The sequence below is a fragment of the Ammospiza nelsoni genome, chromosome 1 (assembly GCF_027579445.1).
Source record: "Ammospiza nelsoni isolate bAmmNel1 chromosome 1, bAmmNel1.pri, whole genome shotgun sequence".
In the NCBI taxonomy this organism is placed as follows: Eukaryota; Metazoa; Chordata; class Aves; order Passeriformes; family Passerellidae; genus Ammospiza; species Ammospiza nelsoni.
In genome coordinates, this window is record NC_080633.1 from 54,410,269 (window position 1) to 54,434,808 (window position 24,540).

Consider the following 24,540-nt stretch of genomic DNA (forward strand, 5'->3'; position numbering starts at 1 on the left):
TCTGATCAGACAGAGATCTGAGGACCCAGGAGAACAGAAAGGCCTTATTACACGCAAATTTAAATTCAATTCTAGTATAAATGCATTACAATAGTATCTTGAAATACAGAAATGCTTTAAAGAAACTCCAGTATTCCTGCCTAGTTCAATGCATAGTGCGTACAATGCTAAGCTGTGAAACATGTTTTCAACATTTGTTCTGTACTCCGTTCTCAAAATGAAACTCCAGCAGATTTTAATATTGCTACAAAGCCTCCTCCAGCTTCTTCTATGTAATACATAGATTATTCTTACTGTTGACTGATTAAATATAATAAAATTACATGTACTGTTTTATTTCCTTAGCATTTCTCTTCCAGTACTCATGATATACTATTCCAAGAGTTTTATGCAGGATTTTATCAACCACAACCTGAAAACTAAAGAAGAAATTGCCCACCAACTCCTTAAAGTTCCTTACACTTAAATTCCTTAAAGTTCCTTCAAGAGACAATTGTCCTTTTGTTCGACCTAGGTTTTATTAATCTATTTTCTGATTGCCAGAACAACAAATATGGCCATAGCTGCTGAATTAATCCCTTAAGACTTAAGAAAACATTGTTGCTATACTACTTTTTTACATTTTCACCCAATATTAAGTTTCTATTTAATGACAGTGTTATTCTCCCCTTTCAAGTTCAACTGCATTTTCCTCTTGCAGGAACTCCACATATGTTCTGAAACATTTGTGGTTTGTATCCAAGAACATACAGAAGCCCTGGGAGTAAATACTCTCCTTGTTTTATCACGTAATACAGGGAAATAAGAAAAAAACCCGAAACAACTAAACCAAAACCAAAAACATAAAGCAGACAAACAAAAATCTTTGATTAAAAATTAGAAATTTTTCTCCTTTTGAAATGGAACAAGTTAAAAAGTCACACAATTAGGTCTGCGCTTATTCCAGACCAAAGCCCCATACTGCACACACAAATAGGAAGCACCACTCAAGCAGTCACACTATTCCTGACAACTTAGCTCTAGCATGAGAACTATTTAGGGTAACTTTCTATCAGCTATTTTGAGAGCAGCAAGACAAGCTGTAGAGCACTAGAGGTTTCTGAAATTCACACCTCTGCTTTTACTCAACTTCCGAGGAAACACAGACAAAACCAGCTACCATGTAACACTGAGTACATGACTGATGTCACAGACTCCTTCCAAACCACAAGATTTCAGAATAAGTACTACTTGACAGCTGTGAGAAAGTAACCTGTCATATTACAACATACTGCAGAGTCAGTGTCCTCCTGTACTACAGTACTGTCAATACAAATAACAATTTCATGCCCAAAAAGTTTGCTGATTTGTACTGCAAATCAATTCAAAATTTAATCTAAAGTAAACTTAGATCTTAAAATTATAGAAACAGACACACAAACAGGCAATTCACACACACACAAAAAAAAAAAAAAAACCACAAAAAAACCCCAAACAAACAAACAAACAGGAAAAAACCCTTAAGCTGCAATGTTAACCAGATCTTTTATTATTGGTCTCCATGCCAAGTTTTACATCCTCCCTCAGATTAGCAAAAACACCTATCCCAGTCTAAAGGAGGAAGGCATGTCAGGCAGTACACTTACTGTGTTTACATTCACAGCAACAAAAGCTAAGTCAGGCATTTTCCATTTGTTTAGTAAAAAGAGATCATGTCAATCCCACAGCTAGACTGTTGAGCACTTGCAAACATCTCCCAGCTGTTAGAGGCAACTGAGAACTGAAGAAACATCTCAAAGTAAAAAGACATACACCAAAGTCATAGAAATTATACACACACAAAGGAAAAGTACCAAAACTAACAACAGCTCAAATTTAGAAAGCATTTTCTCAATAATTCATTTTATAACTGATAAGGTGGCTCAACACACAAAAGACTGAATACAACCTCAGAGTCACAAGCTCCCATCATTAAGTTTGGGTGTTCACCTATCTGCCTCTGAATGATAGGTAGGTGACAAAAGCCTACACAAATAACACATAAAATGAATACACCTTGTGGCCACACCTAACATATGTTTTATCTATCAGGATTGTGCCTGAGAATCAAGATGTTACATTACTAACCAGTAATCAGTAATGCTGCTCTCCAACTTCATCATCAACTACATCTCACATATAATGAAGATTGCAAAGTGAACAACTTCTGATCCTCAGCAGACAGACCCATGTATCACCCACTCTGCTTTGTATTTATATAAACAATTTATACAAACAATTATGCTGCCTAAGGTGCTGACTGCCACTGATGGAGGGAAATGCACTTAGAAAATTTGTAACACACTGCTCCAATGTGTTACACTTCTTTTGCGAACAGTTAGTAGAGAAAGAATAAACCCAAAACTATCTATCAAAGCTGTTCATGTCTTCAAATTTATAGTCCAAGCTGGCCAAGATACAACACAGATATAATTTCTTCCATTTTCTTTGTTGAAAATATTGAGACAGGCTTTAATATGGGGAACAAGTAATCTTCTCTCTTGCAGACTTTTGAGTGTGCCATTTAAAAACATGTAAGGCAGCTCAAAATATCAGGAAAAAGTTGTACAAGCCAAGCTATTGCTGGCTTGCAGTGCAATATTACTATCTTAAAAAGTATCCTTAAATCAAGCACTGCAAAGTGGGCCAAACACTTACATTATTGTCAAATAACTGAATGTACTATATATTAACCTACTGAGATCCAACCAAAAAAACACCCCACGCTGCCTTAAGTGAAAAAGCAGATGACTACTATGTCAGGGTATGATACACAGCCTTAGAAACAAAATTAACTTCACTCATAATAACTAGAAAAACGTGGTAGTAAAAATGTTCTTATTCCCTACACTTCTAAGTACGCTATCAGCAGGGTTTTCCAAGTCATATTTCAAAGCCATGGTAAACACATATTATACATTAAGCATAAGCATGTTCATCATATAGGCACAACACCCTGCTCTTACTCTAACCTCTGCCTTTTGTAAGATACCACTACCACTTTTCTAATGGTTCCTTGTTAAGCAGCCCACTTTTGTATTTGCAACACTTTACTGTGAAAATGACCAAACTTCCTCCGACTTGCATTCATTCTCTGCACAGACTGCAATTTGGCCACAACTCAGCTATAAATCCCTATCTCACAATGAACTACTCATTAGAGAAATACGGAATACAGTGCCTGAAAAAAACCCCCAACTTCCTTACTTTCACAGAGAAGTTTTAACAGCAGTCTCATTATCCTGCTAATGTTTTCAAGAAGCTATCAGAACTTACTCAGCTATCAGAAATTAATTCCATTCTAGCAGAATAGAACAGAATTCTTCTCCAGAGAAACCCCTGCCCTTGTAAATTTTCAGAAAATGTAATATGCTGTTAAAAAAGAACAAGAAATTAAATCAGAAGTAATATCAAAAGCACAAACACAGACTCGGACCAAAAAAAAACCCATTTGAAATTTACTATTCAATTCTAAACACAACACTAAACAGAAAGAAAGAAAATTCATTAATGAGTCATTATGTACTTAGTCAATACTCAGTGTGGTCTCATTAGCCAAGTAGGTTACACCTAATTAAAACTTAGTGCAAGATTCACATACAAAGACTAAACTGGATGTTGCAGACTGTCAGGATTTTGAGTGGGGCCTGACCACTGAACCTGCACAACTCTCGAGAAACTCTTGCTAGATACTTCCCACTTTTAAGCATGTCAGTGCTGTACATGCTTCAAGGTATTACACTCTCCAAAGATGCTAGGAAAAAACCCAAATGAATTCCTGCTTCATATCTACCTTCTGAATGATCATATAACCTGGTATTGTTTCAGCTGGCCATGCAGCACACACAGCATTTTCTATCTGCACTGCTGCTGGGCATACTGTATAGAGACTCAGGGAGGGAGAGCAGGGAAGAAGGACAGGTACCACATTCCAAACACTCTAAGCCAAACTATGTAACAAATTGCTCACAGGACACTAAAATAGGTCCAAAATGATAGGTTTGTAACACTTAGACCTAAAATGAAATGCCTCCAGGGGCAAAATACCACTCTGATATCAGAGGTACCAAGCAATAACACTGCGTGATTTTCACTCTGCTTGAATCTCTAGACTAAGGAGGCTGAAACAATTCAAACAAGACAGACTTAAAACTGAAGAAACCAAGAGTATAAGTCTCATGCCTTCTATTTGGGGAAAAACACTACCACTGTACAAGTCTTGCTTTTCATACTTTTAATTAACTCCTCTTCAAGCCCACAAAACACATGTGCCTAATCATCAAGAAAGTAACTGAAGAACAATTAATATAAAACTGAGGCCTAAAATTAAAAACGCCTCTTCAACATTCAACCTACTATACTCTAAATGGTGTGAGAAAGTAGTAAAAAAATAAAAAGTTAAGAAAAGCTCACAATTAAGAGCTTCCTATTATTGCTGGCCTCCCTAATCCATGGGTGTCAAGGACTCAAACATCTGTTCCTCCACAGCAAAACCACAATCAAGCAATACATTTTTTATGCCACAAAATATTGGCAGAAAATGTTTCTATAAGCAAAATGCATAGCTGAGATAAATAAACAACTTCTTATAGTATTTAAATCAAAATTCAAATTCCTCGTCAAGTACCACAATTTGCAAACATATTTTTTAATGAATCGTAACTTCCAATCCAGCATAGCAGACTATCACATTAAGAACAGGTCCAGAAAGAGCAAGCCCTGCTAGCATACATACCTTTGTCCTTCTTGAAGTCTAAAGCATCTTCTTTATCCGTCACTATTTCCTTCATGTTGATAATGCTTTGATGATTAAGCTGTCGAAGAATCTTAATCTCTCGAATAGCTGTAATTGGAAACCCTTCCTTTTCATTATCCAGTCGTACTTTCTTCAGTGCTACCATTTCCCCTAAGAGAAAATTTAAATAAAAGCCATTAAGATTAGCAACCAAACCATGGGATTCAGTATTGATTTGTATGTTTGTTGTTCAAAACCCTGATGCTTGCATCAAGCACTATGCTGAACAGAAATCAGGATCACATACAGAAGCAAAACTACAAATGAGAATTTTCAGCTACACACACACTGTAAGGGCTATCCTCCTTCCTCCTGCACAACTCACTCACATATCCCAATATTCCACACCATGTCCACCAGTAAAGAGTGATTATCAGCAGCAGCTTCAGAGACAGAGGCCTGTGACTGCTCTGGATTTAATACTACATTACCACTGGTCAGAATGCATGTATCTAGCCAGAAATACTACACAGCTCAAGATATGATGACTAAAGAGTCCTCAAATTCATCAGTATACTTTCTACAAGCACAAGTGACACTGCCATTTTTACAGTGAGGAGATTTTTCCCTAACTATTTTACTGCAGGGTGGGATGGAACAAACTGGAGCCTACAAAATGGCAGGAGCATGATCTACTCATGATGGAGGATGTCTACAGACCATACATGCCAGTTCAATAGTTTTGTTCTTGAAAGTTTATTGCTGTGTCTGGGAAGTTTACTGGCAGCCCAGGTATCTGTGTTAGCTCTAAAAAGTACTTACCCTACACTAACTTACACGATACACTCACAACAGATCATATTCCAGCACGACACCATACCCACTTCTCTGAAAGCCTATTACACAGCTTCTTTTAAGGTATCTCACAAGCCATAATGCCACTTTCTACACAGGATTTGAATCCAAAGCTAACAGATTTGCTTTCTGTATCTGTACAGACATCTTCAATGCAGAAAGCAACAACTTCTATGGGAGGGGAGGTTAAGAGATGACTGAGACTCACAAATAACCTGAAGTTTGCCAAAAAGGCAATACGGTTATGACAGGACTAAATGCAAATATGCAAGGAAGAGTATCTCAGGAGATCCTAGCAATGATTTGCAAAGGTTCTCGAGGTAGAGGCAAAAATCTGTGACAGCTCAGTTAGAACTAAAGCTGAACTGAGACAAGGACAGATAAAGAATAAAGAAGGAATTATAATCACACTGCTTATTCTTCTGGCAATCAGAAAGAAGGAACTGAGGCTGGCATGTGCTCCAATGGGATCCAGTTACCGCTGAAGTAGAAAATGGTCCAGCATTCAAAGCATGCACAAATAAGCCAGAAGGGTAAGCAATCATGGAAAGAACTACTAACTAATCACAAAACAACCACACAGCATATATAAGGAATTTGGACAATCTGTTTAGAAGTAGTGACAATATTATGTATCCTAGTGGTGAGTGCTCACTCATCTCAGCAATATTTATTACAAAATTAAAAAAGAATGTGACTATTGTAAAATCAGTTATATTGCAAGAATAACCCATGTGCAACTCTTCACAGCTGTGTTTGCACAGAAGCAGATTCTCTTCCTACTATGAACTAGTGACTACTGGAGTACAAACAATCATGACCCAATTTTATGCACAGCTTCTTTCACTGTTACATCCCTTTACAAACTTCATTACAGTTTGCTAACCTGTCTTTAGCCTCTCCTCTTTACTAGTTCAACTTTATACAGACCATCAAAACTCAAAAACTAAGAATCAGAATTTAGGACTATTCAGCTACATTTCAGCCACAGCTTTCCAGAGAAATGATTTTCCAATGCAGCAAACAATAATTTCTGATTTAGATAAATGCTAAACTTAAAACTGAACACACCAACAACTAAAAATCTTCAAAATGTAAGGACAGAATGCCACAAATTTTACTCAATACAAAACAAAAACCAAAATCATCCTATTCACTTAAAATTGTAAAACTACATTTATCTTTTTTGAACTTACCTGTATCTTTATCTTTGGCTTTGTAAACTTGCCCATAAGTGCCTTCACCAATAATACCGATGATATCAAATTTATCCACACAGCGCTTTCCCCAGTCTATTTCTTTTTCTTTCGTTTCACCATGTCGTGGTCCACATATTCTACAAAGCAAGAAATATTTTTAAGAATACAGCCAGTGTGTCTATACATAGTTTTAACTTTGAAGACACCCTCAACACTAATTGAGACATTATTAGTTAATTGTCTTATTACTATTAAGTGGCAAGAAACCATGCAGTTTGAGTCAAGCCACATTAATATTAAAAATGTCAAAAAGCAGAACTCTCTCAACAAGAACAAATTTTAAAGAAACTATTATTATTTCTACTTGCTTAATAAGCTTTTTAAAAAGTTTAATAAACATACTTTGGTCTTCTCTTGCTATGTAACTGAACTGCTGGTTTCTTTTCTTCAGGACTTTTGGGTACCTCAGCTCCTCCAGGCAGCTCAGGTGGAAGTGGCAAGTCTGCAAGCAGATGGCGAAGTTTCTTCTCTGTTTCTTTCACTGACTTCACTGAAAGATTTTCTCTCAAACTATTAAAAAAAACATCGTTTTGCTAATAAGTTGAAGATAGTAGAATATTAGCATAAAGGCAAAACTTATAGAATTATTTTTCAAAAAATAATATATTCTAGACTGTCAATGCACCAACATTTGAAATCTGCTTTTAAAATTTGCAGGACTTGGATAAATGACTCGAATAGCTCTTTGGAAGATGCACAGTTAACAACCACAATTCTACAGGACTGTGAAAGCAGACCTTCCTGGGGAAAGCTGAGGTAAGATGACACAATAAGCCTTACCATAAACTTCTTTCCAAGCTTATGGCCTACACTATTACAAATATTTAGAGGTCAGGTGCTGCCAGACATCAAAAGTATAGTGGTAAAATCTGTACTCTGACTTCCCATATAAGAGAGAAGATCTGACTAATCCAGTTGTCTCTAAAATTGGTCATCACAGCTACTGAGCTTCATGCTTACATTAATACTGCTGGGCATTACAAGCCTGTCCACATCACCTCACTTACAAATTGTAATTGCATGCATCTGCTGAAACATTCCAGATTCAACACATTTCTAGTCATCAGCATGCATATCAAGTGAGGAAAAAAAAACAGATGAAAATAATGACAATGATTTTCTGACATGGGTTACGGATATCTGACTGATTTTTAACCAATCATAATTAGATAACAGATACTGTTCATTTCTGTCTTGAGAAAAATCCCCAAACACACATACAGAATCTTTTAACAACTACACAGGGATCTTAGAAATGTTCTTACCATTCTAATGGGGAATCATTACTGCTGCAGAATTTTTCTTTCTTAAGTACATGGCTCAATTTTACCACAACTTATTTTAGTTTAGCTAGATTTGTTCAGCTCCTGCATATCCAGTAATTTTAAAGCCATGATCATCTCTAAACTTTCTATAATTACATCATTATTTCACTCCTATGGGACACTCACACAGTATTCACTCTTTCAATTTCCATCACCGTATCAATAAAACTTAAGTTATGCTTTGAGGGGACATTTACCAAGTTAGCTGCATTTGCCAAATGGTACTATTCATCCTTCTCTGTGACAGTTTTTCAACAACTTCTTACCTGCTTAGTTTCATAGATAAAGCAGGAACTTCTATAAATGGAAACATATTGCCAACTCACACAATACAGAATGCATACATTTTTTTTCTTACTTTTCTTGCAATAAGTAGTCCTTATATATTCAAATGCAGAATTCCAGGGTATTGCATATGTCTATGCTTCTCTATGACAACTGAACCCATTCATGTCTTTTTACCACTCCCTAAACTATCACTGCCCCATTTTAAAGAAGCATCACAAGGAAGCATAGACTGCCCTCATCACAAATATAATGCTTAACATGCTATAAAGAATAAACCACCTTAGTGCAGTGCATGTAACTGTCATGACAATAAAAAAACTCTTATTTTGAAGTTTATATATTAGTATTTCTCTCATAATTTTTCCCCAAAATTTTCAATGTGAGTGAAAGCCTAACATATGAAAGATTCTGACACAGATTTTAAAAGTGGCACATGAAAATAGAGGCAGCCAAGAGCAGCTTTTTTTTCAGGTCTGCTTAACCACACATCATTAATGACCAGGGCAATTTTCCCTTTCAGCTAACCTGCACTGCGAGGTAGCAACATTGATGTTCCCTTAGGTTGCTTATTTGTGAGTTTATGAGATTGTTACTGAAGGAACCAGACAGTTCTGCATAGCATCAAGCTCCAACTTTCTTTGTTGACATAATTTCCCCACAGTAACTCAGAGCCCAAGGTAAACAACTATGCCCTCCTCCGCCATTAAAAACATTGATCTTTTTCCTTTGATGACTTAAACTTTATCATTACTTATAATTTCTGATCCAAAGTTTATAACATCCTATAGGCAAAACTAAGCAAAGCATAAAAGACATTCAATTACTTCTCTTTAATCTTTCTAATGCAGTTGTTTGCAAGCAGGAGGCTTTTGGTTTTGAAAGGAGAATGAGGCCACTTTGAAAGGAGAATGAAAGAATCACTGCTTAACTGTAGCTTAACTCCTCAGCCTAGCTAACTTCAAACAGGTAATCCATTAAAATATAACAATAATAATAATATCAGAAGCAATCATCCAGTTTCGACATGAAATCTCATTTCATGTTGTTGCAATTAATACTTCAATACCAGTAATATTTAGTTAAACTACACAGACTAGTTTTTAGATAAAAGAGAAAATCTTGCTCACAGTATCAGGATTCCCATTTACCTGGAGAGGATGGCTTTGTCACAAATGTAAATGTAATCGTACGTGCGCTACACCATCATTACATTTGCTAGAGTTTAATGCTGAAGGGCAAGAAACTATTTCTTTCTTGCAACTAAAAAATAATATATAATTATCTAATACTATGTTAGGTTGCATTTATTTCCCAAGGCTTCTATGCAGCCTTAATGTTTAATACAAACTTAAATTACCAGCAAACACAAGAGGAACATTTTCACCTCTAGCTAAAAATTTCTGTCTTACTTGTGAAGTGAGTTCTTGCATACATGTGAAAGGCACGTAAGCACCTTCAGCAAAACAAAAGAAAACAACCCCAAAAAAACCACAAATCACAGCAGAGATTCTCTGTCAGGACTACAGACTTATCATAGTCTAAATTCATATGACACTTGGACACAAAAATTGGTTTCTTCAATACAGACCAATTTTTACACTTCAAAATTAACACAAATGTCAAGCCAAGAACCTCACTTCCATTATACATACTCTAAATAATACTGATGTTTGAAATAAATTACACTAAAATAACACCCAACTATAAACAATTGCCTTGCAAAGGGAAGATAATATTTTCTTCAAACCCCAGCTAAATAATTTTTTCATATTGCTACTGAATTCAACTTTTCCCCAGAAGTATGTGTAAGTTCACACCAAACTTGCAATCTTGAATCCTTCAATACATCCTTTCATTCATCCCAAAGCTATTATTACCAGTAATTTTTACAACATTTCTTTACAAGACTTTTTACAGAAAGATCCTTCTTAGACCAAACTCTTCTTTTTTCAAGTACTAAAATTATTTTTAAGATCAAATTCCTCCAGTTCACTAATAGTCACCAGTCAAACAGCTGAAGAGCAAGAACAAATTAAATAATGCATTAGCCTGACCTGGCATATAGTTTTATATTTATTTTCCAAAGGAAACAACAACAACCATTATGAAAAGGAACAAACAATCCCAGAAGCAAATCTCTGTGACAACTCACCTATCAGTTTCTTTATCTTCAGGCAGCGTGGGAGGCAAAGGCAAGGGTGGTAGTGTGGAGGTTGGTAGTGCAACAATTCGATCCTTCTCCTTGGCTACTACACTCGGTGTACTTGGTTTGCTTTTCTCTTTTACAGGGACCACTTGCTGCTTCACAACAGGCAATTTATTCTCTTTTACTGCTGCAGGCTTCTGTTTGGTAATTTTGTCTGCAATTAAATTATTTTCTGCTTTTGTTTCAGGAAGTGAGACCTTTGCTTTTGCCTTGTCGTTTTTCACATTTGCACTACTGGTAGGAGAAGGCGTATGCTCGGTTTTGATTTTCTTCAGGTCTTTAACATTGTTCACTTGAGGTGCACTTGCAGCAGCATCAGTGTTTCCCTTAGTAGGTGTTGAAGTATTGGAAGCTTTTGCACTAGCTTTGGCTGCCTCAGCAGCTCTTGCTTTTTTGTTTTTGTTCAGCTCAGCAGCCAGGCTACTCTTCAGAGTCAATGTACTAGGAGAAATACTCGAATGACGACTTCTGGATCTAGACAATCTGTGTCTGCTACGAGACCTGGAGTGCCTTGATGAATATGGACTTCTGCTTCGAGATTTTGCTGATCTCCTGTTACAAAAAAGTAAAGATTTACCCAGGTAAAAAGAAGTCTAGCTGCTTTCCCAGCACATCTACTTTTTTGACAAATTATATTTTTAAAATCAACTATTATCACCATGCTCATAGAATAAATTGAAGTCTATGAAATAGGAAAGATCATGCATTAAAAAAATAAAATTCTATAGTTAACCAATCAAGATTCTACACTCTCCTGTTAGAAGACATTAAAATTCTTATATGTAGTTTCTCATCTCACAGATCTGCAAAATACAACACTTGTACAAGGCAAGAAATGTTCTGCTCTCCTCACTACTTAAGAGACATTTTTCTCCTTAAAAAAAATCTCAATGTATGCATTTGTACAAACACCTTTAGCATATACAGCACTTGAGAAAAATTAAACTGAATACATAGTCAGAATTCAACAAAGTGAAATTTAAATTACACAGGACAAGAGAAATCTAAGCAACACTGGTTTTAATTGTAGGAATGTCAGAATTTTCACTTCCATAAATACCAAAATTCATTAACTGAGAAAAAAATGGAACACTAAAGAAAAAAATTGAATACTAAAGGCTGCAATGTAGCCAACTGAAAGATGACTTTCCTTTTCTGAAATGTAATTGTACAACTTCAAAAAGAACCAAAACAAACAACCTCTCCAGCTCCCAAAAAGCCCAAGTACCCAACATTTGTTACAGTTATTGACAGGCAAACATAACCCACAAATGTGGCTATAACTGCATCTGAATGCAGACACTAACAGAAAGAAGAAAAAAATCAAAGCAACCACATAGCAATGATATGAAATAAAATAAATTAAATGTAGGGGGTTTCATCCATTTTACCACACCAAGAATAAACAGGATATTCATCAGATTTATAAGTATTTTCTTGATTAAATTTTGATGGAAATCTACTTTGCTTATCATTTGGAGGAAAAAGCATACTCAGGATTAAAAACACCCAGTCCTCACCAGGTGAACAAAGAAAAAAGTATCAAGAAATAGCAAAAATAAAACTTCCTGAAGATACAAGAATTTCAGAGTTCAAAAGATAGCTCACCAATGTATGGAGGTTGCTAAAAGAAAAGGAAACAAAAAACCCAGACCAAACCAACAAAAAAAAGGTAAGCCAATAAATAAACCAAAAGAATGCCAACTACAATCCCTACGATCAGGACTACCCATCCCACACCAAATTTAATTTTACTAACAATTAATTCAGTTTTAATTATCAACACACAAAATTACATCACAATGTTTCAACTAAACAAATATTTAATCTAGTACAACAACGTTTCTTTTGTGTGCAATATTGACTAATTTCTAAATTTACACTCTTTCCCTTTTATAATGCAGGAACTCTTACCCAATAAAAAGTCACTCAGATAAATCAAAAAGTGACTGAAACAATGTGTATGCACACTATATAGTATAGCACAAGCTTCAAATTTCTACAGGTGAAATTGATCCAAAGGGCTAGAGACTCACGAAACAAAAAAAAAAAATTCAAATCCCTGACGAAGATAACTCTTGGAAACTAGCACAGGTCAATTATACACCAGGAAGCAGGTTTTATAGGATTTTCTGGCAGAGCAGGGTAATAATAACAGATAGCAATAGCAATAATTATCTAAAAAAAAGACTCACAATTCTCTTCTAACAATTTTCAACCAAAATCTAATGTTTGGTTTACTGAGTAAAGAGATATTAATGTTCACGTCTAATAAACACCAAATAAAATCATAATATTGGACAAAAAAATTCCACTGAAAACTCTTTTCTTCATTATGAATCCTGCTGCTGAAGTAATTTTTCTCATTATTTTGAAGATCTAAGTGCTAAATCCCACAGAATATATTCAGAGGTTTGGCCAACCAGGAGTAAGACTAAAAAGTACAAAGTTCCATTATACAAAGTTAAAACAATGTAGCAGGAAGAAAAAGGGTCTAAAAAATACACACACTTCAAATGCTGTACCAGAGCTCTCTTCACACTGCTGTCTCATTTTGGAGAGGAATTACTGTAGATCTCAGACAGAGGTGTTAGTGCTGCAGATCTGCACCCACCCTGGAATCAGCATCACTGCATTTCTCCAGCATCAAGCACAAGCTAAGAGTCCCCGTTAGTCCCAAACTGACTTCTATAAATGGTGCATCGTTTGCTAGGATGTCACTGACCTGTCTTGGAAAAAATTCCCTTGCACATCTTGTTTATACATCAGCTATTTCAGACTGACTCTCTCCAATTACCTGTAGAACATAACCTCCATCCCAAGTACAACACTGCAACCTGTACTAAATTTAAAACATGCCCTAAAGGTCTCAAAATGAGCCTTACTTCTTTCATAAGGATGATATGGGGTTTCATGTACATTTTGATTGATACCTAACAAAGAAAGTAATCATGGAACCAACAAATACAGACGTAATTTCACATGCACTGGAAAAGAGAAGCAGCAGCCTAAAACAACACAGTTGGTGAGATACCGTGCCTGATTCTAAGACTGGTTCTGTTCCACTTCGGCACCAAAAAAACCAGGTTTGCTTAGCTCACTGCTAAGGATAAAATGAAAAAAAATCTGTTCAAATCAATGACAACTAATCTCATCACCTGATTCAGCTGCCATAACTCAGTGAGGAAGTGGCAGTTTTGAAAACCTAGGGCAAAAACAACCTACACTTCTGTACTTCAAAAACAAGTAAGAATTGACAGTGGATTATGTCTGTACTTTACCAATACCAGTCAAGAGAGTTTGGGCCATGGACATGAATTATGCAAGCTCAGCTGAAAAAAAACCAAACCCAACCATCATCCATCATGGGTTTCACACTCCACATGACAACTGCACAACTTTTCCATGTCAGAACTTCATGCATGTGGGAGACAGCAGATGTGCATGCACACAAATAGTTAAGTTTCAGTCCCAGTACCTATTACAGCTCTTAATAGTGGATCAAAATGATAGCAGTCTAGTTATGAAATATGTTGACTGGTTATAACAGTGGTTATAACACTGCACTGGTTCAAGTTTTCCAAAAACTTTTCATTATTTATGGCAGAAAAACTATAATATTACCTATATATGGTACCTTTAGCAGCCCAAAAGCCTTACCAAGAATCCCTTGCTGTACCTGAACCACTGAAGTAGACTCTAGAGAATACAGCAAAAGCATTAATTATTAATGCAAAAGCATTTTCAACCAAACTGACAAATCCTGAATTTTAAGTAAAAAGCATATTTGTCAAAGTGCTAGTTATTCAAGTTACAATGATAACACCTGTTTTCATAAGCTTAATAGTCTTTCTAAACACTCAACTATCACTTTCTTTCATCTGTGTAGTTCAGAAATCCCAAAAGACTAAACAAGTTATGTACAAGCTTTCACCTATAAAAATGCGTCCAAAAATACGGACACATTTACAACCTTTTCCTCAAAAGCTTATGCAGCACTCAGAGTGGAAAAATATTGCCTAATACATAATAAAATCAGCCAGCTCACTCTGTTCAGACCTAACATTTGACATAAGAGATGAAGTCACAGAAGCATAGAAATGCACTCACACAGCAGGCAGTGTCTGCCAGTTAATGGGACACTACCTAGTGAGAGCCTGAAAAAACACCACGAGAGACATCTGAAGTACAAATCTTCCAGCAGGTCTCTACTGAATGTGTGTGCATGCATACACACACACGTACAATGCCTGATCTGACATTTGACACCAACTGATTCAGATGTAGGCAGCAGCCTGTTTTTAACACAGTCAAAAGGAGCAAAAGAACGATGGCTGCAACTGCACAGACCTGCAATGCAAAAAGCAAATACATTGAACAATGCAATTCCAATTTCTCTTCCTGAAGTACGGAGAGATCAGGAAGTTTACTAAACCTAAAGGCCACATTTCACTCTCTTGAACTGAAGCACCTGCATGTGCTGTTAACACACAAGTGAAGAGGTTAATAAGAAGCCTAAGTTATTAAGAAAGTAACTTTCCTTCAATGCCTCTCCCTGATTGCACCCACAGGTTCTGCCCCATTTTAGAGCACCTTTGCCACTTAAGCCATTAATAGTCTTCTTTCAGCATCTTGAATTCACTTCACACAAGTGTAGATCCCTCCAGAGAGGACAACTGCCACACTTCATGACACTTGCAAAATCCTTTCTGAGCCATATACAGATGTCAGTGTGTTTTTATATATGGAGGGTGATGACAAAAAGAAAATAGAAAACTGATGTGCCTGGAGGCTATAAGTTTGCACAACTAGACTAGCTGCAAAGGGACATGGAAGAAATTACATTTTAGCTATAGCTATAAAATAAAAGGCAAAACAAACAAACAAGCAAAAACACTAAGATATTCTGTACAAACCATATAGAAGAGATATATTTAAAGAAAGCCATAGAGGAAGAAGGCACTAGTAAGGAAGCCACTCTGAAACCAAAACTCCACTTTTCAGGCCAAGAAAAATAGTGCCCTCAAAGATGAAAGGGAAAAAAACAAAGGTTGGTTTAGGTATCATGGTTCTGTCTTTCAATTTTTTGGTTTTGCCTAGTACCCAACATTTCATAAAACAAACAGCACTGTTTCTTTGCTTCATACAATGTACTTAGTCACTTTAGAAAAACCTGCTTAAGAGATCAAAACGTTTTGAATTACAGGTTTCAAAACTGTTACAATGTTTCTCCTTCCTGATAGGCAACATTTTATTGCACTTCACTGGATCACTAATAAATTTACTGACTAATTTAACAAAGAAAAAAGTCTACTGATATAATATCACTTACATTCTCCAGCAGAAAATGAAAGAATTCCAAATAGTAGCTTAGAGTACTATCTTTTACTGTCTTGATATTTAAAACCCCAGAGGAAAGAAAACTGTTACCTACATCAGATTTCCAGGAATACATTTCATTCATTCAGCTTTCATTGTTTTTCTTGCCATGCTACATTTTTAGGTGTTTCTTTCCATCCCTTTCACTACCCCCTCAATACAAAAAAAAGTTACATTTTATTGACAAATCAGAACAATCATGTCTTATCTTCTCATGTTTCTAAACTTGAAAACCTCTTTTCTTCTTCACTGCTTTAAGAGCAAGCTTAATCCATCATGCTGGTGGCCAGCTACATGTTGCCTAAGTGCAAACAATTTTGTAAGGGTCTGTGAGCTGAACAAGGGAACTAACTTTGTCCATAACTTCTAACAATGTGTAACACAAAGGGATTTATGAGAATACAAAGGGAAAATGAAGAAACCTAACAGTCCAAAGGAGGTTAAAACAAGCACTGTAGCCCAGCTCTTTCTTTAACCCACAGGTGATGCTGGACGACTGACTAAGCACCGCCATCCTTCCCTGCACAGCAAGTGTATTTGAGAAGAGACTCAAATTTAATCAACTGGCTTCACAACAGACCTTCCAAGACATTTACAACCCCTTGGTAACATCAACCACCCTGACAAAACACTTAAGCCCATACTACAGCTTTTCTATGTTGGTCTAGCAGGCGAACATATAGTTCATTTCTTTAAGCCATTACAGTAACAGTGTTCTTTCACTTGATACCTTATTCATTAATTTTATTTTCTCTAGCCCCTAGTTCAAGGTTACATTCTATGCAGCTCTGCAACCAACCTCCTACTCAGCTGCTTTGTACATGAAGACTACATAACCTGCCTCACTGATTCCAACTAAATGTAAGTCTTTAAAAGGGTCTCTAATACATACTGCAAAACTCTGAGCCAGGCTTTTATTTGTTTCTTGAACCTGCTTTAAACTCCTCTATTATCATATGAGAACTTGGTCTACAAAGAAATTAACCAGCAAAAGGTCAAGTCAACTCAAAATTTGTGTTTGAACACATTTGAAGTTAAATTTTTCAAATGAATTTTTTTTTCAATTAAGGAAAGAAGCACCAGCAACAAGGAAAAAGGAAAGGCACATGAGCAAAACACAAAGGCAGCAATGCACACTGGAAAAATTAGCTACTCAAAACAGCGAAAACCTAGAGTGGTCCATTTAAAATTCTGCAAAATACAGTTTTACTAACCAAAATTAGACAGCTTTAACTCACATTTTTTTTTAAAAAATCTATCTTTACTAATCAAGGCGGGGGGGATCAAACTCTCTCTTAATCTTTAAAATTCAAAAGTAGTAGAATTACTGGAATTGAAGGCATTTTCCTATCAGTGTATGGCTCCACAGCTTCTCCATTTACTAGCTGAATATGTATTTTACTGTTTTCCCTGCACATGTGATTTTGCACATAAATGACCCATATTCTGCAGAGCCTCACTACTACAGACTAGCTACCAATACAGACTGAGATTACTCCAGTACCAAAATAAAAATAAATCTTGTATCTTTTCTATAAGCAACATCTATGCACATAGTAGCACTATCTAGTAGTGCCCCACCCACTTACTTTTATCTAAGCAGATGGGTAGGTGTATCCAAATTTGGAAAAATGCAATTACTCATCTATACTGCTAACTGATTTAAATGTGTGATCACATAACATATGACCAGACTCAAGTTACAAAAAAGTTCTCTGGAAACTAGTTTAGCATGAAATTGTACAAAGCAAGAGACTGTGTCTGCTTCTTTTGTCAACCATGGGGTTTGGTTGAGAAGTTTTTATTTAATCCAGTCATTTTACTAGCAGAGAAATAAATACCTCATACTTTTGGAAAAATTTCCATTTTGAAAATATGCCTGTGCTACTTTAGAACTGTTGTGTTATCCCATCTACAAGAAAATAAGAATAATACAAATCCACCAGCAGCAAGTAAAGTTTTGTCCAACAAGTGAATTCAGCTCAATCAGTTTATCCAAAACACAAACTTCCCCTGGTATTACAATGGAAAAAGTAATTAGTCTATCATTTAAAGAGTAATCTCCAAGTATGGAACACATATCCAGTGTCTTTGCTTCTCCTTAGAGCCCACAGCCAAACAACATCACCTAAAACCAGCTAAGTCAGTACTGCAATTCAAACCTCACAACAACAATGCACTGCTGCTGCTTCAAACTAGCAAAGCTGACTTCACTTGTTTCCCTTCAGCTGTTTACTAGAAGTTTCTCCCTAAGCAGCTCAGACACCTAGATTAAAAAAAAATCACCATTAAACACACAGGCTTTCCAAGCATGCTAGAACTGCTTTGTAATCATTTTCTACATACCAAAATAACGGGGTAATTCACATAACATTAGAGAAGACACAAAACGAAAAGAGCAAAAAGACTTGCAGGCTGAAATACTCAGTCACATAAGAAGTCCCTGCTGTCTGGACATCATTACAGCTGGATACAAGCCCAGAATTAAGCCTTTAAGTCATCCAGATGAAGAACACAGGTGCTGTAAGAAGGCATTGCCTTCATGAAACTGTAATATTCTATCAAGTCTAAAGCCACTGTATCATTATCAAACAGGACAGCAAAATGTTCAGCATTTTGGCTGTAGTACTACACAGTCAAGCAAAAAGTGATTATGACATAGTTTTGGATGGTTAAAAAAAAGTATAAACCTCTACCTTTCTATTTCCCCCTGCCATTGCAATATACTCGATGATCAATAGATGTATAGAAGGAAAAAACACTGGCTTTCATTTCTCCACAACAGGTAAACATTATTAACAATTGATCTTCACACTTTAAGGTCTCTTTTGTTTTCTATGAAAGTGATGTTTTTGCAATGAATGCCCCATTAGGACAGACCTTTCTTTCTACATATAGAAACCTCTCCTTTTCACTCAGCCATTCCAATTCCTCTCCTCAACAGCTGACATTTGTCTGTAAGCAGTTAAAAACTGAACACAAATCTCAATTCAACTGGAGGGAGGAAGAAAGGCAAGAAGTCACAAAGCTAACTTCTAGAAACAGATCTGCAGGCTCAAGAAAGCCTTACTCACTGCAGAGTGAATACCAAAATCAGGAGATTCCAACTTTTGTGCTTCAAATCACAGGCTCACTACCAACACAAAAAGAACACTCCTACAAAACTCTACTACAGCCCAATTAGTGCATACAGAACCCTGAACTTAACTGGGCTGTCAATCTGGCTGTTCCTAAATGCAAACCTCAAATGCATAATTCTGTGCATCATTATTAGCTTTCTTATTCCAGGATACAAGCAACTACAGAAAATAATCTGATTCCTAGTGCATTTAAATCAAACTATGCACATAATATTGCTGTTGTGCTATTCAGCAAATCATTTTGAAAGTGTATTTTAACCACTTGTAACAGAATCTCACAGAAGAACAGCACGATGTTTTCAGAGCAATTACAGTGTTTTCTTCTTGGAACACCCTACTGCTTACAAAATTATTCCATACAACCACACCTTTAGACAATCACTGTTCTTATCCCACAGTGCTTTGGCTTTATCTCTCTGAACAAAGTAGGACACAGCTTTGTTACTTTGCTCTTTAAACAGCATTTAATGCACACCCAGGACAGCAGACTCTACCAAGAGGCAAATGAAACATGGAACAGCTTTAGCATGTTCCCTGGATACCCCACAGGACACCCCAAATGGTGATCTACACAAAGTGCTTATTAAAAACACCAGAGAACAGCTCTCAGAAAAACCACCAGGTAATGCCTTGTAAACAAAACTCTTGCCAGTGGAACGACACTTTAAAACTGAAATCCACACATGAATTTAAGCAGCTCTACAAACAACAAGGCAATAGCAAGATTCCAATAGAGGAAATAAAAATCTTCAGTTATAAACACATACTAAGCAAATACTTTTAAATTTCCAGTGTACTTTTCTGCAGGTTAAAATATGCTGAAGAGCTTTGATTCCTCAACATGGTTTGCATCTGATGAGAAAGATACAGCCCACACTTCCTCTCCACATAAAATTCAAAATCTCATGCAATGCTGACCTTTACACCCTGAGTTCGCACTAAAACTGAAGAAAAATTCTTTGCAAGCATGCATTAATTATATACACGTGCATAACCTTACCCAGGTAAAGAGCTTATATTTTTCATGGCTTATGTAAAGTACAAGACAATTTATCAAAACATGAGACTGACTCAATTTTCTAGCAAAACAGAAACCCCAAGTCCTTCTATAGACCTCTAAAAAAGAGGCAAGAAAACACTTGTAAACACAAATTGCCTGTCAGCTGGTTTTCTCTTTAGATTAGCAGAAATTAAACCAAACCCAGACATATTCGATATGCATCCTATTTTACCCAAGAACAAAATACATAAAAATGTACCAGGACGTCTGTACTTTGTAAGCAAAGACTTAAAAATCAAAATTGGTCTTTTAGAAAACCTGTCCTCAAAGGAGCACCTTCTTTCAGTCACTCTCATTTGAAAACGTTCTCATACCTTTTAACATTTAAAAGCCTTTTTCCAGCCAGGTGGTCTCTCACGGAGAGAAACTAGCCACGAAGTGTTACAGACACTGGCGTCTCCCTTTCTCCCCGAGAGACAGGACAGGAAGATCTCTGTACTTCTCCCTCTCCCCTGCCCCTCACCCCAGCTTTCCGGCAGCAAAAGGACAAGAGAGGGACTGCTGCTGGATGCAAACCTCTCTGGCCTCTCCTGCGTTCCTGCCCCAGTCATTACTCCCCTCCTCCACACAGCGGGCCCCCAACCCATCCCGCCTTCGCCCCCGGGCCCGGACTTACCGGATAACGGGGCTGTAGGGGCTTCGCGACCGGCGCCAGCTGCTGTAGGGGCTGGGCGACACATCCCCGCCGCGCTCGTACGAGCTGTGCCGGCTGTAGCTGGGGGACCGGCGTCGGCTGTAGGGGCTGAGCGGCGAGCGGGCGCCCACCGGGCTGAGCGACTTGCGGCTGCGCTGGCTCTGCGAGGAGCGGTGCAGAGGAGGGCTGTCATCCCGGCCGGGGCTGGGCGAGGAGCGCTGCCGCCGGTACGCCTTGGGCTCGAGCTTGTCGTCCCGGTAAGCTTTCGGAGGGTCCTTGTAGGCCGACGGAGGCTCTTTAGCCGCTTTAGTCCGGCTCCGGTGCGATTTGCTCTCCCGGTCTTTCCTGCTGCTGCTGGGCGAGGGGAGGGAGCCCTTTCTGCGGCTGTCGCTGCCACCGCCGCTGCTGCTCTTGAGTCCCTCCCGGTCTTGGCTCCCGGTGTGGTTGTGGCGGCTGCGGGATTTGGAGGACGAGGAGGGCTCGGACGCCCCGCGGCCCGGTGCCGCCGTCCCCTCCTGCTGCGTCTTTTCCTCTCCCCGCCGGCGATGCTCTCGGTGCCGCTCCTTGGAGCGTCCGCTGCTGCCGCGGTGCTCCCGACGGGACCGGCCGCTTCGCTCCGCCTCGCCCCGCTGCCGCTGGGTCCCACCGCCCGAGGAGGAGCCCGGGCTGCCCCCGCCGCTGCCCCCGCCGGCCGCGCCGCCGCCCAACAGTCCCTCGGACTGGGAGCTCACGTCGTCGTACTCCTCCACCAGCGTGCTCAACCCGCCGCTACCGCGCCGCTTCTCCGCCTCCTGGGTGCCCCCGCCGCCGCCGCCGCGGCCCCGCCGCCGCTTGTGCCGGGAGCCCGAGCGCCGCTTGCCTCGCGGCCGCTTCCGCTCCCCGCCGTCCCCGCAACAGGAGGAGGCGCCGGTGGCCGCCAGGAAGAGCAGGGACTGCGGCGGCAGCGGCGGCTGCAGCAGCGGGGGCTGCAGAAGCGGCGGCTGCAGCAACGGGAACAGCAGCGGGTGCGGGGCCGGCGGCGGCGGCTGGGCCGCGAAGCGCTTCCGTCTCCGGTGGTGCAGCCGCTTCTTGTCGGCCGCCGCCTCCACCGCCGTGCTGCCGCCACCGCCGCTGCCCCAGCCCCGGCTGCCCCCGCTCCCGCCGGCCGCCGCGTCCGAGGTGCTCGGCATCGAGCTCGCTCACGGCCGAGGGCGCGGCCCAGGGAACCCGCCGCCACCGTCGCGCTCAGGGCGCCATGGGGACCCGGCGGCGCCGCGCACACGTACCGGGACGGACGCCCGCGGGCCGCGCCGGGGCCTCGCTCGCTCCCGCACCGCCCGCCTCACATGGGGCCGCACCAATACATACGGGGTCGGGCCGAGGCCGGGGCTGGGCGCGCTGCGCGATGCGGCGGCGGCGGAGCGGCACCGGCAGCGTCCCACAGGCCGGCGCGGCCTCTCCCGCAAAACGGAAGTGTCTCCTGGCGGCGGCGGCTCCTCCTCACTTCATTCTGGGCCGCGGGCGCCGCCGCGCAGGGACACGGGCACGGGGCGCGGGCCTCCTCCACTTCTTCCCTCAGCCGCTCCCGGCAGGGCGGCTGGGTCAGGCCAGGCCGGGCCGCCTCCGGGCGAAGTATCCGGGGCCCTCCGCGGCTCCGATCCCGGTGCTCCTGCCCGGCGGGTCCGCACGTGTCGGGGCCGCTCCCGCGCCGCCGGTGCCCAGGAGCGCTCTCGCGGCCTCAGCGCCGCCGCGCGCGGGTGACACACGCACCGGGGGGGGGGGGACACGGACACGGCCCGGCGGCGCGCGGCGCATGCGCGACGCCGGAAGCAGACGGGGGAGGGGGAACGCGCCCCGCCAATCGGGCGCGGCGCTGCCGCCTTCGCCCGCATGCCCGAGAGCCGTCCCGCTCTCGCGAGACTTCACCCGGCCCTACCCCCCGTCCCCGCACCTCTCGCGGTAACTGCCCCTCTCGCGGTAACTGCGCCGCGGGCCCCGCGGGCGGCGGCGGTTCCGCGCCAGGGGAGCAAAGATGGCGCCCGGCGTGGTGCGGGGAGCGCGAGCGAGGCCCGACCTCGGGGTGCTTGGCCCGCCGGGCACCCGCCTTGTCGCTCTCCCTGTGCTCTCTGCAGGCAACGGGCAGAAACTGGTACACAGGAAGTTCCGCCTGAACACGAGGAAGAAGTTCTCTACTGTGTGGGTGACCGAGCACCAAAATAGGCTGCCCAGAGAGGCTGTGGAGTGTCCCTCACTGGAGGTGCTCCAGAGCCGTCCGGACGCATTCCTGCGTATGAGCTCTAGGATGGCCCCGCTTGGGCCGGGAGGGTGGACCAGGTGACCCACTGTAGTGTGTGCCCGCCTCGCCCGTTCTGTGAGCTGGAGCGGTGCGGGCGCCGCCTCTGGCTCTGGGAGGGGGTGCACGAAAATCGCCGGTCCCCAGATGGTTTTCCCTGCTTTTATTGAACGTAGACCTTGGTCATCGACTGGGGGCGTGAGAGAAAACCTCTCCAGATAAAACACTTGCTACTTGTTACTCTGAAACAGTGAAGCCGCTTCTCTGCTTCATGAAAGTACTACTTTTTTTTTTTTTTTTTCTTCTGTCTTACACTACTGAAACTAAGTACAGCTAAGGAAACTTAGGCTATTTGAAGTTTCCCTCCAAGCTTTCTGATTTCCTGCGCTAATGAAAGACTCAGAGGTTTTTTTTTTTTCCCTTTTTCCTGCCTACTCTGTGTTATGAATAAGAAGCTTGACTAGGCCAATATTCAAGCAGCAATCAATTTATTATTTAATATGGTAAAGTATGAGCAATACAGCGCTGGGTGCAGTGGGGGAAGTTTTCCCTCCAACTGCATGCCGATAATTGATGGTTACAGGTATTTATAGGGGTACTCATCACCTTTTTTCAGCAGTTTCTGTTTCCAATCCTTTACTCATCAGCAATTTTTATTCCAAATTATTACATCACAATTCTATACACTATTGTGATTTTAACTTCCAAGGATGTATTCTCAAAGGAGTATCCCCAGATGGTGGTGGTCCAGTTTCCGAAAGAAGAAAGACGAATCCCATCTGGTGGGGTCCAGCTCCCCAGATGTGGGTCCACCTTTTAATTGCAGAGACTATAAATCTCATAACAGTGATGTCCAGCTTCCCTTTGGTCGAAACCATAAATCCTTGAGGTGATGTTCATCTTCCTTTCTCAAGCTGTTTTTCTCTGCTTCAATAAGGTGTGAGATAAGCATATTTCCTTTATATATATTCCAAAGCTATAGTTTCAAGGATACAAGTAATATTCTAAAATTATACTTCAAAAGGTTATTATTGCAGACATTTTTATGGATTAAATGCAAGCAAAAAGCAACATCCTTAACACCTTAATTCCAATGCTCCTAAATCAACCAGGGTTAATTGCAAACAACAGATAGGTTCAAAGGCCTTTTTCCATGCTTTATTCTCCTCGGTTATTACTAGAATTCACAGCTCTCCCATTGTCAGGCTCCACACATTTCGCATTCACAACTACACACATCGCCTGTTTGTACCTGACACGAAACACAACTTTGTATTACACACTCTGTCCAGTTGCCTTTTCGTGGTTTTATTGAATTTCATGACTGGAGCTGCAACTGCTGAGTGCTTTAATTTGGCTTCTCAGGCTG

The 24,540-nt window shown here is 40.5% G+C and overlaps 1 protein-coding gene across 4 annotated transcripts in view; it reads right to left on the reverse strand.

Annotated features, from left to right (window-relative positions):
• CDK13 (cyclin dependent kinase 13) overlaps positions 1 to 22,068 on the reverse strand; it is a 43,163-nt gene extending 21,095 nt beyond the window's left edge. For all 4 annotated transcript variants that reach the window (XM_059490456.1, XM_059490471.1, XM_059490463.1 and 1 more), the window contains exons 1-5: positions 20,882 to 22,068; positions 10,633 to 11,238; positions 7,210 to 7,377; positions 6,805 to 6,944; positions 4,754 to 4,924 (exon numbers count right to left, since the gene is read on the reverse strand). In XM_059490456.1, coding sequence (XP_059346439.1) covers positions 4,754 to 4,924; positions 6,805 to 6,944; positions 7,210 to 7,377; positions 10,633 to 11,238; positions 20,882 to 22,068 — 2,272 coding nt within the window. The remainder of the gene's footprint in view (positions 1 to 4,753; positions 4,925 to 6,804; positions 6,945 to 7,209; positions 7,378 to 10,632; positions 11,239 to 20,881) is intronic.
• Between the last annotated feature and the right edge of the window lie 2,472 nt (positions 22,069 to 24,540).